The sequence below is a fragment of the Cetorhinus maximus genome, chromosome 21, assembly GCF_964194155.1.
Source record: "Cetorhinus maximus chromosome 21, sCetMax3.hap1.1, whole genome shotgun sequence".
Classification (NCBI taxonomy): Eukaryota; Metazoa; Chordata; class Chondrichthyes; order Lamniformes; family Cetorhinidae; genus Cetorhinus; species Cetorhinus maximus.
The window spans coordinates 16165743-16184996 of record NC_135899.1 but is presented as its reverse complement, the minus strand read 5'-3'; the positions used below and the strand labels follow the sequence as shown (position 1 = coordinate 16184996).

At 45.4% G+C, this 19254-nt stretch overlaps 1 protein-coding gene across 1 annotated transcript; it reads right to left on the bottom strand.

Annotated features, from left to right (window-relative positions):
• Positions 1-1033: 1033 nt before the first annotated feature.
• LOC144695337 (nuclear factor 7, brain-like) lies at positions 1034-14362 on the bottom strand. Its single transcript, XM_078566237.1, has 6 exons — positions 13746-14362; positions 13307-13402; positions 12127-12360; positions 10087-10109; positions 9886-10004; positions 1034-3406 (listed from the first exon to the last, which is right to left on the bottom strand). Exons 1-6 carry the CDS (start codon positions 14142-14144, stop codon positions 2874-2876), a joined length of 1404 nt encoding a protein of 467 aa, XP_078422363.1. The 5' UTR covers positions 14145-14362; the 3' UTR covers positions 1034-2873.
• Between the last annotated feature and the right edge of the window lie 4892 nt (positions 14363-19254).

Below are 19254 nucleotides of genomic sequence, written 5' to 3'. Positions count from 1 at the left end.
CTTTGCAGAACACCTGCGGTCTGTCCGCAAGAAAGACCCAAACCTCCCTGTCGCTTGCCATTTTAACACGCCACCCTGCTCTCTTGCCCACATGTCTGTCCTTGGCTTGCTGCATTGTTTCAGTGACGCCCAACGCAAACTGGAGGAACAGCACCTCATCTTCCGACTAGGCACTTTACAGCCTTCTGGGCTGAATATTGAATTCAACAACTTTAGATCTTAAACTCCCTCCCCCATCCCCACCCCCTTCCCGTTTCTTCCCCCTCCCTTTTGTTTTTTCCAATAATTTATATAAATTTTTGTTTTCCCATCTATTTCCATTATTTTTAAATCTATAACTGTAATACCCTGTCGTCAGTCTTTCCACCCCACCCCCACTAGAGCTGTACCTTGAGTGTCCTGCCATCCATTCTTAATTAGCACATTTTCTTAGATAATATCACCACCTTTAACACCTCTTTGTTCCTTTTGTCTGTGACATCTTTTGATTATCTGCTCCTATCACTGCTTGCTTGTCCCTACAACCACCACCCCCCCCGCAACTTCTCTCCCCTCCCCCAACCTTAAACCAGCTTATATTTCACCCCTCTCCTAACTTTACTCAGTTCTGCCGAAGGGTCACGAGGACTCGAAACGTCAACTCTTTTCTTCTCCGCCGATGGTGCCAGACCTGCTGAGTTTTTCCAGGTAATTCTGTTTTTATTTTGGATTTCCAGCATCCGCAGTAGTTTTTTGTTTTTATTTATATGAGGAGAAACTTCTTCACTAAGAGAGTTGTGAATCTTTGGAGTTCTCTGTCCCAGTGAGCTGTCAATGAGTAGATTCAACACCGAGATCGATATATTCTTGGTTACAAAGAGAATGAAGTGACAGGGGGATAGGGTGAGAAAGTGGATTTGATGTTGATGTTCAGCCAGGCTCTTACTGAATGGCCATGTGTCCTACTCCTGTATCTATTTCTTATATTCTCCTTCCTCATTCTTTCTACTCATTCTCTCAATCAACAATCAGCACACCCGGTGTCAGTCCAGTCTACAAATAAAACATTTATTAACTGGAGAAAATGAATTCAGATTCACAATAAGATTGATTTTATTCATTCATGGGATGTGAGGGTGACTGGTTAGGCCAGCATTTATTGCCCATCTATAATTGCCCTTGTTTAGAGGGCATTTAAAATTCAACCACATTGCTGGTGGTCTGGAGTCACACATAGGCCAGAGCAGGTAAGGACAGCAGAATTTCCTTCATTAAAGGACATTATTAAACCAGATGGGCTTTTTTGACAATCAGCAATGGATTTAGAGACATCATCAGACTTTTAATTCCAGATTTTTATTGAGTTCAAATTTCACCCTCTGCTGTAGGGGAATTTAATCCCCAGGTTCCCAGATCATTCCCCTTTGTCTCTGGAATACTAGCCCAGTGGCAATACCACTAAACCTCCACCTCCCCACAGCTTGGGAGCGGGACACATTTAGCACAATCAGGGGGTTATTTCATTTCATTTTATTTCAGTCCAATGTGTCTGGGTCCCAGTCGGTTCAGACAGGGTCAGACAGGGACGAGTAGAGAATGTGAATTAAATTTACAGAGTAAACAACTACAACAAACACACTCAGTCCCCCACAGCACATGGCGGAGAATTGGGGAACCGTGAGTTCCTCGGGCACTGGGGCAGGCTGCTCGCCACAGCTCCGACTTCAGAAACCGTGCCCACTGGGTTAACCCCACTGTGTTAACCCCGCTGTGTTAACCTCACTGTGTTAACCCCGCTGTGTTAACCTCACTGTGTTAACCCCACTGTGTTAACACCGCTGTGTAAACCTCGCTGTGTTAACCTCACTGTGTTAACCCCACTGTGTTAACCCCACTGTCTTAACCTCACTGTGTTAACCCTACTGTGTTAATCCCACTGTGTTAATCCCACTGTGTTAACCTCACTGTGTTAACTTCACTGTGTTAACCACCCTGTGTTAACCCCACTGTGTTAACCCCACTGTGTTAACACCGCTGTGTTAGCCCCACTGTATTAACCCCACTGTATTAACCCTACTGTGTTATACATATACCCCCACTCCCTTAACCTCACTGTGTTAACCCCACTGTGTTAACCCCACTGTGTTAATCCCACTGTGTAATCTCACTGTGTTAACTTCACTGTGTTAACCCCACTGTGTTAACCCCACTGTGTTAACCTCACTGTGTTAACCTCACTGTGCTAACGCCACAGTGTTAACCCCACCGTGTTAACCTCACCGTGTTAACCCCACTGTGTTAACCCCACTGTGTTATCCCCACTGTGTTAATCCCACTGTGTTTATCCCACTGTGTTAACCTCACTGTGTTAACCCCACTGTGTTAACACCGCTGTGTTAACCTCACTGTGTTAACCCCGCTGTGTTAACCCCACTGTGTTAACCCCGCTGTGTTAACCCCACTGTGTTAACCCCACTGTGTTAACCCCACTGCGTTAACCTCACTGTGTTAACCCCACTGTGTTTACCCCGCTGTGTTAACCTCACTGTGTTAACCCCTGTGTTAACACCGCTGTGTTAGCCCCAGTGTATTAACCCCACTGTATTAACCCTACTGTGTTAACCCCACTGTGTTAGCCCCACTGTGTTAGCCTCACTGTATTAACCCCACTGTATTAACCCCATTGTTAGCCCCACTGTATTAACCCCGGTATTAGCCCCACTGTGTTAACCCTACTGTGTTAGCCTCACTGTTTTAGCCTCACTGTGTTAGCCCCACTGGGTTAGCCTCACTGTATTAACCCCACTGTATTAACCCTACTGTATTAATTCCACTGTGTTAGCCCTACTGTATTAACCCCATTGTGTTATCCTCACTGCATTAACTCCACTGGGTTATCCAGTGAGCAATCTGAGTGGATCAGTGTCATCAGCAGTGTTAGTCTTACAAGGATTAAAGATGGGATAGAGTTTCTCAGTGAATGTGTCAGTGAACGTGTGCAGGTGAGACATGTCCTCAGCATCGTAAAATGACACTCGTCCTCCCTCATAGTCCAGGTAAACTCCCACCTTCCGGGGTTTCACTTTCAGCTGGGAGATGACATCTGGGATTTTCAATGATTTGCAATCAGGAAATCGGGCGATGACCCAGAATCCATTATCAGGTGAACGTGTGATATTTGTTTTCCTGTTGATAGACTCTCTGCAAACACCCACAACCCACTGAGACTTCATTCCAAGACCCACCTCCCAGTAATGTCTCCCTGATGTGAAACTCTGTGAGCTCAAAACATAATAATAGCAATCAAATCTCTGTGGCTGATCAGGAAGATTTTGCTTCTTATTTCTGAGGCTCACACTAGTCAGATCCTGGGAAATGTTGAGTAGATTGTGTGCTGTCTCTGGGTCCAGGGTGAGAGATGCTGGAACTGGAAGGGAACACGAATGGGAAGCTGTTATTATAAGAAAAACAGGAGTGAATCACGAGACGTGTACAGACGGTGATGGGTCATCAGCACTTCCCTCAGCCCCAGAACTGTGGAAGCTCAGACACAGAGAACCTGAAGAAACGTCTCCCCATTCCCTCAGCCCTATTTACTCAGCACCGATCTGCATCAATTTATTTAAAATAAAGAGCTCACTCCAGTACAACTCAGTTATGACAAGTTGTAGGAACTCGGTCCCCGTTCCTGAGCCCAGCCTGCTGGATTCTGACACTTCCTGGCCAATGTTGATAACTTCAAAACTCTGCTGCCCACACCCTAACTCCCACTGAGACCCATTCACCCACCCCCCGCGTGCTCACTGACGCACATCGCCTTCTGGACCAGCAACGTCTCAATCTTCAAATTCCCCCTCCCATGTCTACATGGCCTCCCCCCTCTTTATCTCTGTGACCTCCTCCAGCTCTACAACCCCCTCTGCGATCTCAGTCAGGACAAGGGGGAGAGCTCTGCTGCTCTTCCTCAAACTCCTGCCACGGACCTACGGATCTCCAGCTAAGAAGGTGCAAAGCCTCAGCTAAGAGACGGCGCTGCAGCACTTCCTCAGTCCTGCACCGGAGTGTGAGTCTGGATTTTCTGCTCAAGGTTCTGGAATGGAGCTTAAATTTGCTCCTTCTGACTCTGAATCAGTCCTTGATCCAGCGATGAGGTAACATGGCCGACAGCCAAATTCCCACCAGGACTTCCACTCCATGAGAGGAGAGAGACCAGTGAAAACGCAGATCCAAATTGCCGAGAATGGCTCGAGTTATCTCAATAAAATGGCTGCTCTGAAACTTCCTTGGAGATTCCCACCGGGAGGCTGGAAAATCCCGATTGTACAGCGGGATTCCACAGGGGGCAGCGTTAGGACCCCAGCTCTTCCTGATGTACATTCATGGCCGAACCCTTGATGTCCGGGGCACAGTTTCAAAATGACACGGAACTTGGAAATATTGTGAACTGTGAGGAGGAGAGTGTAGAAGCTCAAATGGACATGGACAGGCTGTTAGGATGGGTGGACAAGGGGAAGATGAAGTTGAACGCTGAGGAATGTGAAGTGATTCATTTTAGGAAGAACATGGGATGTGGCTGTCACTGGCTAGGCCAGCATTTATTGCCAATCCCTGGCTTGTTCAGGGGGCATTTTTAAGAATCAATCACATTGGTGTGGTTCTGGAGTCACATGTAGGCCAGACCAGATAATGACAGCAGATTTCCTTCCCTAAAGGACATTAGTGAACAAGATGGGTTTTTACAACAATCGCCAATGGTTCCGTGGTAACGCACAAAAAATTCCAGATTTGTATTCAGTTCAATTTCCACCATCTGCTGTGATGGGATTCGAACCCAGGTCCCCAGAGCATTACCCTGGGTCTCTGGGTTACTAAGGTGAGGCAAACAGACAAAACAAACAACAGCAGCTGGAATAAAACCTTTCTCACGCAGTGAGTGTTTAGGATCTGGAATGCACTGTGATGGATTCCATTTCACTCCTGGCTTTCATAGAGAATGAACATTATCTGAAGAGGAAACATTTGCAGGACTATGTAGGAAAGTGGAAGGGTGGGACTGGCTAATTGTTCTTGCAGTGACCCAGCACAAGCACAATGGGCCGAATGATCTCCTCCTATGTTGTAAAGATTTGGTGGTTCTCTGATTCACAGAAAGAGGCCGTTTCAGACCAGCGTGTGAGTGCCGGCTGAATTTAACCCTGCAAAGTGCGAGGTGATACACATTGGGAGGAGTAATTTGACAAGGAAGTATTCAATGAACGGCATGACACTAGGAAGTTCTGAGGAACAAAGGGACATTGGCGTGTGTGTCCATACATCTCTGAAGGTGGAGGGGCATGTTAGTGGGGTGGTGAAAAAGGCGTATGGGACACTTGCCTTTATCAGTCGAGGCATAGATTACAAAAGTAGGGAGGTCATGTTGGAGTTGTATAGAACCTTGGTGAGGCCACAGCTGGAGTACTGTGTGCAGTTCTGATCACCACATTATATGAAGGATGTGATTGCACTGGAGGGGGTGCAGAGGAGATTCACCAGGATGTTGCCTGGGATGAAACATTTAAGTTATGAAGAGAGGTTGGATCGACTTGGGTTGTTTTCATTGGAGCAGAGAAGACTGAGGGGCGACCTGATCGAGGTGTACAAGATTATCAGGGGCATGGACAGGTTGGATAGGGAGCAGCTGTTCCCCTTAGATGAAGGGTCAGTCACAAGGGGACATAAGTTTAAGGTGAGGGGCAGGAGGTTTAGGGGGGATGTGTGGAAAAACTTTTTTACCCAGAGGGTGGTGACGGTCTGGAATGCACTGCCTGGGAGGGTGGTGGAGGCGGGTTGCCTCATATCCTTTAAAAAGTACCTGAATGAGCGCTTGGCACGTCATAACATTCCAGGCTATGGGTCAAGTGCTGGTAAATGGGATTAGGTAGGTAGGGCAGGTGTTTCTCATGTGTCGGTGCAGACTCGATGGGCCGAAGGGCCTCTTCTGCACTGCGTGAATCTTTGATTCTGTGTATTTGGATTTCCAAAACGCATTTGATAAGTTGCCGGGGAACAAGTTCCTTGCATAAGATAAGAGCTCATGGTGTTGGGAGTGATATATCAGCATGGACAGAGGATTGGCTAACTAACCGGAAACAGAGTTGAGATAGATGGGTCATTTTCAGGTTGGCAATTTGTAGCCAGTGGATTGCCACAAGATTCGGTGCTGGGGCCTCATCTATATACGACTTATGTTCTTGTCGTGTATGAAGGGACTGAGTGTATGGTGGCTAAATTTGCTGATGACACAAAGATAAGTAGAAAAGCAAGTCGTAAGCAGGACACAAAGGCTCAAAATTTTGCTTCCGAGTCAGGTGGGAGGAGCTGGGAAATCTCACATCTCCGACTTGGGAGAAACTGCCCTGAACTGCTGCATTTTCACTGCAGGAGGCCTGGTGCATGCTCGTGTTGGGCCGACTGACCCTGGAGACAGTGTGGAGGCAGCCACAGGGGCAGTCAGGTGCCAGGCGGGCTGTTTAAAAGGCCCACCTCGGTGCTCTGGGGCTTTGTCCCAGTTATAATAAGCACAAAAATCCCCCTCTAGCCCTTGCTTCAGACCCTCTCACCTCGACACACTCCCCATGTCCCATCCATGTCACCTCTTCCCAATCTTCACTCCTCTACCCAACCCAATGGTACCTCAGACCCACCATGCCAACCTAGGGCCCTCTACTAACCCTCCATGCTAACTCACCCTTGGGAGGACCTCAGGAGCTATGCTGAGATGGAAAAAATTAAAATTCTAAGTATCAATTGCAGACTTCACGCTAGACAAAAAAACATTCTCATTGTTAAAATCCTATTTAATACACTTAAAAACCTTCAAATACTTAATTCGTTATGAAAATAAACATTTGTGATCATAGCCTCACATCAAAGACAACCAATGGTTTATAACCTCTTGAGGCATGCCAACCAAATTATGAACTTACAGGCCCTCGACTATGATAATGATACTTCAGCAAGCAGTCAAACAGCAAGGATAACATAATGATAGCCTTCAGGCTTCTGTCAGCAAACAGCTTTTGAAATTACGAACAGCATTTTTATTTCAACTGAGGGACACAGCAGGCTGGTTTTTTTCAAAAGTTAAAGAGCAGAGGAATTAAATAACTTGACAGCTTGAGAGTTCCGCAAACCTTATCCACCTCTTACGCACATTCATGTCTATTCTTCAAGAGCCCAAAACTGTACCTGACCTCTCCAAAAGGGTACCTGACCTCTGCAAAGTCCTCCAGCAGCTTTAGAAATTTTCCTCAAATGTGAAAATCCCACAGGTTGTTTCAGAAATCTTTGGTGACAAAAATTGCTACTGAGTGAAGGCATCGGCACTTTTAAAGGGGCCACTGCCTCCATGAATCGCACATGTGCAAAATATTTCCCACCACGCTCCAGAAAAAATGGTGTGTGCCGGATACGGGGTCGGGATTTCTAGATTCAAGGCTCCGGCAACATTTTGGAAAAGACACATGGCCCTTCATTCTCCACGGAAATTAGAGCTAAAGAGTCCACAAACCAATATAGGTAGGTGATGTGAGTGGGTGAAAATTTGACAGATGGAGAATAATATGGGGAAATTTGCAGTTGTCCATGTTGGCAGGAAGAATAGAAACTCGAAATATTCTTTAAGTATTGCTGAAAGAAGAGACATTGTGGAAGCTTTTTGACTTGCACTCCTCAGGATAATTCGCAAGAATACCTCATTGGTTGGCAAGTTGACTTTGATTGGCAGAGGCATTGCCATGGAGAATGCACCAGTCAAGGATGACTGACAGTTAACTGACAAGCATTGTTTGAAATTTAAACAAGGCAACTTGACTCTGATTGGTCAAGACATTGCCCTGAAGAATGAACCAGCGAATGGCTGTCACTTTTTTTGTTTAGCTGAAACAGGCACAATATGTGTACAAGTTCATTCTGTCTGGAAAGAACAGGGCCCTGTGTATTAATATATGTAGCTTCCAGGACACGCAAATGTGCCAGACTGCGAACCTGACTGACAATCTTAAATTGTTTGTCAGCGTAATTCTTAGCACAATGAGGATTATTCAACAAATGTTGTCCAATCACGGAATCACACCTAATGTTGGACGCTGTGTTTTGAGTTTTACAAGCACGGGCTGGTTGTGTACGGTAATCTAGACTGGGCACATTTCAGGGACGTAAGTGACCACCTTGGGCCCGTTTGTGAGTTTGTGCAGTGTACAGTGCAAAACGATCCTATCAGGGTGGCTATTATCCCACAGGATGCGTTTGATTCGCCCGAGTTCAGCATCAAGCTCGCATGGTGAGCAAATGGCTCAGGCCCCATTTACAAGGTTACCGATAAGACCAATGTTATAGCGAGAGGAAGTGTAACAATCCCAACCCGTATATTGACCAGTGAAGGCAGGTTTGTTGTAGACCGTGGTAGAGAATCCCCAGGCAAATTCCTAATCAACTACGTTAAGAAAGGGAAATTCATTTGACTGCTTTATTTCAAAGGTGAATTTGAGTGCAGGATGGAGACATTAAGACATGTGAGGAAATTATTACTTGCAGCTGCGGATTTAAATACGGCGAAGATATCATCCACATATGTGCGAAGCATTAAGCTGACACCCAATTTAAGATTGTCAGTCGGGCTTGCAGCATGTACTGGAAGCGACATATATTAATACACAGGGCCCTGTTCTTTGCAGGCAGAAAGGACACAGACACACAATGCTCCTGTTTGAGATAAACAAAATAAGTCACTGGTTCATTGCTCAGGGCAATGCTTTGACCAATCAGAGTCAAGCTACCTGGTTTAAATTTCAAACAATGCTTGGCAGTTAACTGTCAGTCACCATCAACTTGTTTATTCTCTATGGAAATGCCTCTGCCAATCAGAGCCTGCTTGCCAACCAAACAGCACCCTCCTCTTCTACAGTATAAATTCGTTGTTTTCCCTTAAATTGTTTTATTTTGAGAATTGTCCTGATGAATGCAAGATGAAAAGCTTTGACAAATATCACTTTTTTCAGCTATACTCAAGTTCTGTACTACCATACAAACATTATTTAAACGGAGAGAGACTGCAGAATGCTGAAGTACAGGGGATCTGGGTGTCCTTGTACATGAATCACAAAAGGCTAACATGCAGGTACGGCAAGTAATTAGTCAGGCAAATGAAATGTTGGACTTCATTGCAAGAGGGATGGAGGTTAAAAGGAGGGGTGTCTTGCTCCAATTGTACAGGGCATTGGTGAGACCACATCTGGAACACTGTGAACAGTTTTGATCTCCTTACTTCGGAGGGATATAGTTGCTTTGGAAGCAGTTCAGAGATGGTTCACTCGGCTGTTTCCTGAGATGAAGAGGTTGCCTTATGAGCAATGGTTTAGCAGGTTGCGCCTGTACCCATTGGAGTTTAGAAGAATGAGAGGTGATCTTATTGAAACATATAAGATTTTGAGGAGGTTTGGCAGGGTAGATGCTGGGAGGGTGTTTCATCCCTTGTGGGAATCTAAAAATATGGGACATAGGTTAAAAATAAGGGATTTAGAGTTTAAGACAGAGAAGAAGAGAAATTTCTTCTCTCAGAGGGTCATTAGTATTTGGAATTCTCTTCCACAGAGAGCAGTGGAGGCTGGGTCTTGGAATATATTTAAGGCTGAGTTAGACAGATTTTTTTGATTGACAAGGGAGTTAAGGGATATGAGGGGGACAGGCAGGAAAGGGGAGTTTAGCCCACAATCAGATCAGCCATGATCTTATCGGATGGTGGAGTAGGCTCAATGGGCCGAATGGCCTACTCCTGCTCTTATGTCTTATCATCCTACGGTCAGTGTATCAAACCTCATTAGTCACCTGGATAACAGTAAGGAGAAGGTGATATACAGAGAATGATACCTGGGGAAATCACTGTTCTCATTTCCCTCCACACATTGATGTATTTGAATGGTTCATCAATTATATCCACAGGTAACTGAGTGGAGGCAGCTCCAGGATTGTGAAACTCCATCTGACTCCTGTAAAAACAGGCCTGGAAATCAGTCCATGTTAGAGAGACAACAGTGAACAAATCACAACAGTTTCTTTAAATCTGCTTACCTCTTCAAAAGAACTTGAATGTCCTGAGGGGAAAGAAACATGATAGATATTACTGAGTCAGATTAAAGAGCTGTTGATGTAAATCTCTTGGAAAAATTAAGAAGAGAGACAGAATCGAGACAAGGAGTCAGCCAGAAAAGGAATTTTACTTTTCACTTCAATCCCTCTCTGAGCTCATCTTGTCCATGAGACTCACCTCCTGTGCCCTCCATCCTATTCCCACTAAATTACTGATCCCCCAACTTCCTCTCCTGATCCCCATGTTAGCCGATATTGTAAACCATTCTCACTCTTAGGGTGTTGTGTGTTTCTCTTTTAAATTTGTGTCAGCACCCACCTCTCCATAAACAACTCTTGACCCCACCATCCTTGCAATCGTCCATCCCATCGCCAATGTCGCTTTCCTCTCCAAAGTCCTTGATCTCCTCCCAAATCCATGCCCATCTTTTCCAAAGTCCATGTTTGAATTCTGTTTGAATCCCTCCAATCAGGTTTTAACTCTGCCTCAATGCTGAAACAGCTCTTATGAAAATCAGAAATGAATGTGATTGAATAGCTGTCTGTGACGTAGGTAAACTTTCCCTCCTCATCTTTCTCCACCTGTCTGCAGTCTTTCATACGGTTGACCATAATATTCTCCTCCAACTCCTCTCCACTGTGGTCCAGCTGGATGGAACTTCTCTCATCGGGATCCATCCTTATCTATTTAATTGTAGCCACAGAATAACCTGGATTCACCTCCCTTCTCACTCCAGCACCCTTACCTCTGATGTCCCCCAATGATCTTTCCTTGACCCCCACCTATATCTCATTTACATGCTGCCCCTTGGCACCATCTTCTGAAGGCACAGTGTTAGTTTTCACATGTATGCTGATGACACCCAGTTCTACCTCTCCACCACCTCTCCTAACTCTCCCACTGTTGCTAACTTGTCAAACTGCTTATCCGATATCCAGTTCTGGATGAACAGAAATTTCCTTCAGTTAAATACTGGGAAGAGTGAAGTCATTGGTTTTGGTCCTCGCTCAAAACTCCATTCCCTAGTCACTGATTCCATCCTTCTGACTGGCAATAGTCTGAGATTAAGTCAGTCTGTTCACAATCTTGGAGTCACATTCGAACGTGCGATGAGCTTCCAACCTCAAATTCCTGAAATATCACTAACATCACCTGTTTATCTCTGTAATAATACCTAACTTTGCCCCTGTCTCTGCTCATTAAACCCTCATCTACACCTCTAGACTGGATTATTCCAATGCACGCTTGGCTTGTCTCTCACATTCTAACCAACTTAAACTCTACCTACTCTGCTTCACCAGTGCACCCTAACCCCATCTTCAGAAGAGCCCCATCTGCACCAGTGTAAACTTCTCCAGTTCCCAGCCCAGCCCTCTCTAAGTCCAATCATCAATCAGTACCGTGGTTACACCGTGTATAGGAATTGCACTGAGGTTGCCTCACCTCATTTCCGTTGGACCCTGACTGTTTGCAGAAAGAGAAAAGCATCCTAGCAATCAGATTGGGGCCTATCCCATGCCCCAGAGGTTGAAAGTCAGTGTTTCAGCCCTCAGTCCCCCTGAATGTTTCAGGTTCCTACTTTCCTGGTCTCAGGGAGGGAGCTTGTTATTTTCATTCATTCGTCAGGCTTGGGCATCACTGGCTTGGCCAGCATTTATTGCCCAAGTTCAGAGAGCATTTAAGAGTCAACCACATTGCTGTGATCCTGGAGTAAAATGTAGGGTAGATTAGTTCAGGACAGCAGATTTCCTTCCCCTAAAGTGCATTACTGAACCAGATGGGTTTTCACAACAATCAGTAATGGTTTCTTGATAATCATCAGACTTTTAATTCCACATGTTTATGGAATCAAATTTCACCATCTGCCTGTGGTGGGATTTAAACCCAGGTCACCAGAACATTACCCTGGGAACGGTACTCTAGTGACAATACCACTACTCCATTTACCTTCCTGCACTCCCACTGACAGATATTTAATTGTCCGGTCAGATTCCCTGTACAAGGGGAGAGACACTTTGTACCTTCAGGAGCTCTGGGGCCTCTTGTATCTCCAGCCTCGATTTAAGATCTATTATTGTTACTTCAAGAGCAGACGTTTGTTCCAAGGTTCTCTTTAAATTGTTCTCCATTTCCTCCAATATTTTATTGCTTTTTCGCTCCAACTCTGCTTTCATCAGCTCTTCCTTCTCAAACAGGAACTTGTGCATCTTTTCAAGTTCACTGTTGATTTCATTTCTCAGACTATCAGTTTGAGCCTGGAACACATTGAATACAGGATGGAATAAACACCGTCTATAATCCCAGTGTCTCTGGACTCTGTGCGCCCTCTACAGGATAAAACCTTGTATCCAAAATGGATTTGTCATCGGTTTAAATTGAGAGTTACATTGTGAATGATAATGTATTTTACACTGGATTTGTCACTGACTGACACACAAACTGGGCTGGACAAAGAGGTTCATAAAAAAGATGACAAACAATAATCACACTGCGGGCTGACCGACGTGATGGAATATCAGCGACGTGGGAGTGAGTTACAACCAAACATAATGAAATGATTCAAATGGTTTATTATGAAATAATAGATTATATGGAGTGAGTTGAAGACTGAAATTTGATCGAAGGATTCAGGTGGTTTATGTTCAGAATATTGGATACCAGTGAATGAGTTATAGACTGGAATTTAATCGAAGGCTTCAGGTTGTTTACAAAAAGATTAATGGATGTCTGGGAGAGAATTACAGACTGGAATGTAATGGAGGGATTCAGATGGTTTATATATAGAATAATGGATGCCTGGGAGCGAGTTAGAGACTGGAATCTAATTGGCGGGGACTCCGATTGTTTAGATATAGGATAATGGATATCTGTGAGTTGTGTGATCTGTAAGGGAAACCTGGCAGGAGAGAGGGGATCAGTGATACATGGACACTTTGCAATGTAGAAAAGTATGTCTTCAAATCATTGATTGTAGTCAAACTTCCAGATTAGATGAAGAAAGAAAATTTGTCGTTTATTCGTTGTTATAATGATTATCAATTTGTGGACGGTCCCTAACATTGCAGTTCAGAGAGCAGCCTGCAGTGTGCTTTCGACAAACTGCATTTCATTCAGTAAAACTCTCTCACCCTGTGAGAAGCTCATTCACTCTCAATCACAAACACAGGGAACCTTACACAAAGCCTAAAGGAACAATCCTACCTTCATCTGTAAAATCCCATCCTCTCCTTCTCTTTTACTTTGAAGACTGAGGTCCATTTGCTTCTGCAGAAACTCCAGTGATTTTTCTAACTTGTTCTGAAAGACAGAAAGGACGCAAAGGGGTTTGTGAAGGGGAACACTCAGTGTGACTTTCTGGAGGTGTTTGCTGTTTTTCAGTACACCGGCATTTGTGAAGTAGGGAAGGAGAAATTCTCAGGACTGATTACAGTCAACGTCTGGGATAAATTGATAAATAGAAACTGTCTTTTAATTTTAACTGTTGCAATTATCCTCCTCAACCTCCCTCTCCATCAACCCTCTCCTCCCCCAAACCCTCCCCACCTCCCTCTCCTCCCCCCTCTCTCTACCCTCTCTCCCTTAATAGTCCTCCCCCTTGCCCCTTCCATGTCTACTTGTGCCAGCAGCAGTGATCTGGTACCTTGTATTTCTGAACAGCCTCTTTGATATGTAGATCTTTGTGAGTTTGATGTTCTGAACTCCAGCAGTCCACACAGATCGCTTTCTGCTCCTCTTCACAGAACAGTTTCAGCTTCTCCCCGTGTTCCTGACAGTAAAACTCCTCCTCTGGCTGTGTTACCTTCACCTTGAACATCCTGAACTTCTCCACGATGTTGCCCAGGGTCCGAGCGGTCCTGATGTTCCTCTGGGTGAAAACCCGCCGACACTGGGGGCAGGAAACATCTCCCGGGACCTTGTCCCAACTCTGAGAGATGCAGGACCTGCAGAAGTGATGCTCACATTCTAGAGACACCGGGTCGGTGAACGTCTCCAGGCAGATGGGGCAGGTCAGCTCATGGGTGAGATCTGCAGACGCCATCTCAGTGCTCAGAGTCTCTCTCCTTCCCTGTTCCAGCACTTTCACTTTCAATTCTCGTTCAGGGCTGCACTTCCTGGATTTGACTTCACGTGATCAGAGACCAACCCAGTGTCAGGCATTTTGTCCCTGAATCAAACTGACTCCCTTTATTGTGTCTGGAGTATTTTCACTGTTATGAAGCCAGGTTGATAACAGTCTTTCCTTTTCTCTCTCTGCCAACCCACTCCTCCCCCTCCCCGCTCCCCACCCAGCCCCCTTAACCTGAACAAGTGTGAGGAGCTCACAAATTTATTTTTCAGTAATATTGAGACCATCCTCTCAGCTGCCTCAGCCCCTAACCTCCTGCCCCCTCGCCCAACGATCAACCATCACCCCCTCGCCCCCCACATCCGTCTCTAGTTTCTCTCTGTCTCTCCCCTCATGTCCTTTCCAAATTCCTCTCACCCCCCGAGACCCACATTATCCTCCCTCAACACTCCCGCCATCTGTGCCCCTTTCTGGAGAAGCCAACTTTTCACCCCCTCTGCCCTCACCAACTGCCCCCCACCCCCTCCCCCCATCTCCAGCCTCCCCAGGTTGTGTGAAGTCCGGGAAAGTGTCGCTGCCTCCCAATTCCGTGCACATCTTTCCCGCAATCGGATTTGACGCTCTCCAATCAGCTTCTCGGTGGGAAGATGAACAGCTCCTGCTGGCCTCTCCTGCAACGCTCAGGGAAACACTTGCTCAGTCTGAGGAATGGAGCTGCGGAGACAGTACATGAGTCAGGCAGCCTCGAAGCTGTGGTGAGGCCATGTCAACAGTCAGCTCCGTCTGAGAGGATTGTGGGGCACAATTTGCGGAGGAAGGGGTGACAGAGGCTCTGAGCCATCAGTCTGAAGATGTTTCAATCAGAAGAGCAGAGCTGGAAGATTGAGTGTTGCCTGGAGAAGGAAGACAACCCGGGATCCGGTATCCTGAATCAGGGACGTCAGTGAAGATCGGTGAAGAAAGTTTCTCCTCCCACTATGAGGACTGATCTCCCTCTACAATCGAGGCACAAAGCCTGGTTAGAGGTTGTATTTGTTTATGTAGTAATTATGGTTTTGTTAAATGTTGTACTGTGCCTTTAAGAATAGACCGGCGATGTAAGATCACATGATCTGTGTAAACCAGTGTGTTAGCAGCGTGGGGAACCCCCACAGAAAGTTGTCTGTACATCACATCTATTACAAATAGGCGACTTGGCGACCCTACAACAGTTTATATCTGGGTCTGGCTTATAATCGACTTGAGTGAAAAGGAACAATCCTGCATTAGAGATTCTTGCTTCTGTACAGGTGAATACCAATGCTGCCATCGAGTCCAACTTTAAAACAGTTTCACCTGAAACAAGGGCCTCGTACCCATCCCCAAACCAGGTCAGAGTGAGTCCGGCGCTGAACTGGTGGCAAAGACCCTCTGCCCACTCTCTGTTTTAACCCCTTCCCTCTTCCTGTTCTCATTGAATAGTAGTGAGTTCCTCATTCTAACCGCTCTCGGGGTAAAGATGTTTCTCCTGAATTCCCTGCTGGATTTGTACGTGACTCACTAAATCAGGCCCTGCAGTTTAAAGGCATCTGACGGTGCAAGTGGTCATTCATAGCAGTGCCAGCAGATGGCGGTGCTGCTCCATGTTAAACCGCCTTCCCACCAACATGGGGAAACTGCCCATCAGGATGAGACGGTTCAAGGGGGATTTCAGGAAGCATTTCTTCACACAAAGGGTTAAACGTTATAAAAACAAAGTGAGTAAATGTGGTTAAGATACAGATCAGCTATGATCTAACTGAATGCTGGAACAGGTTGGAGGGGCTCAATGCTCTCCACCTTTTGTAAAATTGCCAGTTTGGAATGAGGATCGCAGGATATTTCTTAAAAGACGAGAGATTTGTAAATGTTGGGAATGAGAGGGATTTGGGTGTCCATGAAGCACAGAAAGTTAACACGCAGATAGAGTGAACAATTAGGAAGGGAAATGGTACGTTAGCCTTCATTACCATGGGGTTGAAATATAAGATTATAAGTCTTGTTGCAATTATACAGGGATTTGATGAGGCCACAGCTGGAGGACTGTGTACAGTTAGGAACATACGAAATAGGAACAGGAGTAGGGCATTTGGCCCCTCGAACTTGCTCTGCCATTTGATAAGATCACGGCTGATCTGTTGGTATTTCTGATTCCACATTCCCATCTACCCCGATAACCTTTGACCCCTTTGCCTAACAAGAATTTATCTACCTCTGCCTTAAAAATATTCAATGACCCCAACACAACCACCTTCTGAGACAGAGAGTTCCAAAGTCGCACAAGCTTCAGAGAAGAACTTTCTCCTCATCTCTGTCCTAAAAAGGGTGACCCCTAATTTTAAAACAGTGCCTCCTAGTTCTGGACTCACCCACAAGTGGAAACATCCTTTCAACGTCGACCTTGTCAAGATCATTCAGGGTCTCGTGAACTTCAATCAAATCACCCCTCACTCTTCTAAACCCCAGAGGAAACAAGCCCAGTATGTCCAACCTTTCCACATAACACAGCCCACTCTTTCCAGGTATCAATCTAGTAAACCTGCTCTGAATCCTTCTCCAACGCATTTAAATCCTTCCTTAAATAAGGAGGCCCGAACTGCTCACAGTATTTGAGATGTGGTCTCACCAATGCCCTGTTTAACTGAAGCATAACATCCTTACTTTTAAGTTTAATTCCTCTCACAATAAAGGAAAGCATTCCATTAGCCTTCTTAATTACTTGATGTACCTGCATACCAACTTTCTCTGACTCATGAACTAGAACAACTAGATCCCTCTGAACCTCGGAATTCTGCAGTCATTCTCTTTAAGTGAAGCTCTGCTTTTTTTATTCTTCCGGCCAAAGTGAACCACTTCACATTTTCCCACATTATGCTCCATCTGCCAGATTTTTACCCCCTTACTCAACCTATCCATATCCGTCTGCAACCTCCTCATGTCCTTATAAGCTCCTTACCTTAGAAATGTGCAATGATGCCTCATTGAATTGAATTTTGGGATGAAAGGGTTGTCCTATGAGGAGAGGTTGAGCACAATGGATCTACATTCTCTGATGTTTAGAAGAGTGAGAGCTGATCTCATTGAAACAGAGACAATTCTTAGAGGTCCTGACAGGGCAGCTGCTGAGACGGGTCTGGAACTAGGGGACACAGAGTCTGGATAAGGTGATGAACATTTAAGATTGAGATGAGGAGAAATTTCTTCGCTCAGAGAGTTGTGAATCTTTGGAATTCTCTATCTCAGTGTTCTGTCAATGAGTAGATTCAACACCGAGATCGATATATTCTTGGTTACAAAGAGAATGAAGTGACAGGGGGATAGGGTGAGAAAGTGGATTTGATGTTGATGTTCAGCCAGACTCTTACTGAATGGCCATGTGTCCTACTCCTGTATCTATTTCTTATATTCTCCTTCCACATTCTTTCTACTCATTCTCTCAATCAACAATCATCACACCCGGTGTCAGTCCAGTCTACAAATAAAACATTTATTAACTGGAGCAAATGATTTCAGATTCACAATAAGATTGATTTTATTCATTCATGGGATGTGAGGGTGACTGGTTAGGCCAGCATTTATTGCCCATCTATAATTGCCCTTGTTTAGAGGGCATTTAAAATTCAACCACATTGCTGTTGGTCTGGAGTCACACACAGGCCAGAGCAGGTAAGGACAGCAGAATTTCCTTCACTAAAGGACATTAGTGAACTAGATGGGCTTTTTATGACAATCAACAATGGATTTATAGACATCATCAGACTTTTAATTCCAGATTTTTATTGAATTCAAATTTCACCCTCTGCTGTAGGGGAATTTAATCCCCAGGTTCCCAGATCATTCCCCTTTATCTCTGGAATACTAGCCCAGTGGCAATACCACTAAACCACCACCTCCCCACAGCTTGGGAGTGGGACACAGTTAGCACAATCAGGGGGTTATTTCATTTCATTTTATTTCAGTCCAATGTGTCTGGGTCCCAGTCGGTTCAAAGAGGGTCAGACAGGGACGGGTAGAGAATTTGAATTAAATTTACAGAGTAAACAACTACAACAAACACGCTTAGTCCCCCACAGCTCAGGGCGGTGAATCGGGGAACCGTGAGTTACTCGGAAACGGGGGCAGGCTGCTCACCACAGCTCCGACTTCAGAAACCGTGGCACTGTGTGAACCCACTGTGTTAACCTCACTGTGTTATCCCCATTGTGTGAACCCCCACTGTGTTAACCTCACTGTGTTAACCCCATTGTGTTAACCCCCACTGTGTTAACCTCGCTGTGTTAACCTCACTGTGTTAACCTCACTGTGTTAACCCCACTGTGTTAACCCCGCAGTGTTAACCCCGCAGCGTGAACCCCGCTGTGTTAACCCCACTGTGTTAACCCCCACTGTGTTAACCTTGCTGTGTTAACCCCACTGTGGTAACCCCGCTGTGTTAACCCCGCTGTGTAAACCCCACTGTGTTAACCCCACAGTGTTAACCTCACGTTGTTAACACCACTGTGTTAACCCCACTGTGTTAACCCCCACTGTGTTAACCCCACTGTGTTAACCCCCACTGTGTTAACCTCACTGTGTTAACCCCGCTGTGTTAAGCCCACTGTGTTAACCCCACTGTGTTAACCTCAATGTGTTAACCCCATTGTGTTAATCTCACTGTGTTAACATCACTGTGTTAACCCCACTGTGTTAACCCCACTGTGTTAACCCCGCTGTGTTAACCCCGCTGTGTTAACCCCGCTGTGTTAACCTCGCTGTGTTAACCCCAGTGTTAACGCCACTGAGTTAACCCCGCTGTGTTAACCCCACAGTGTTAACCCAGCTGTGTTAACCCCACTGTGTTCACCCCACTGTGTTCACCCCACTGTGTTAACCCCACTGTGTTAATCTCACTGTGTTAACCTCACTGTGTTAACCTCACTGTGTTAAACGCACTGTGTTAACCTCACTGTGTTAACCCCACTGCGTTAACCTCTCTGTGTTAACCTCACTGTGTTAACCCCACTGTGTTAATCTCACTGTGTTAACCTCACTGTGTTAACCCCACTGTGTTAACCCCACTGTGTTA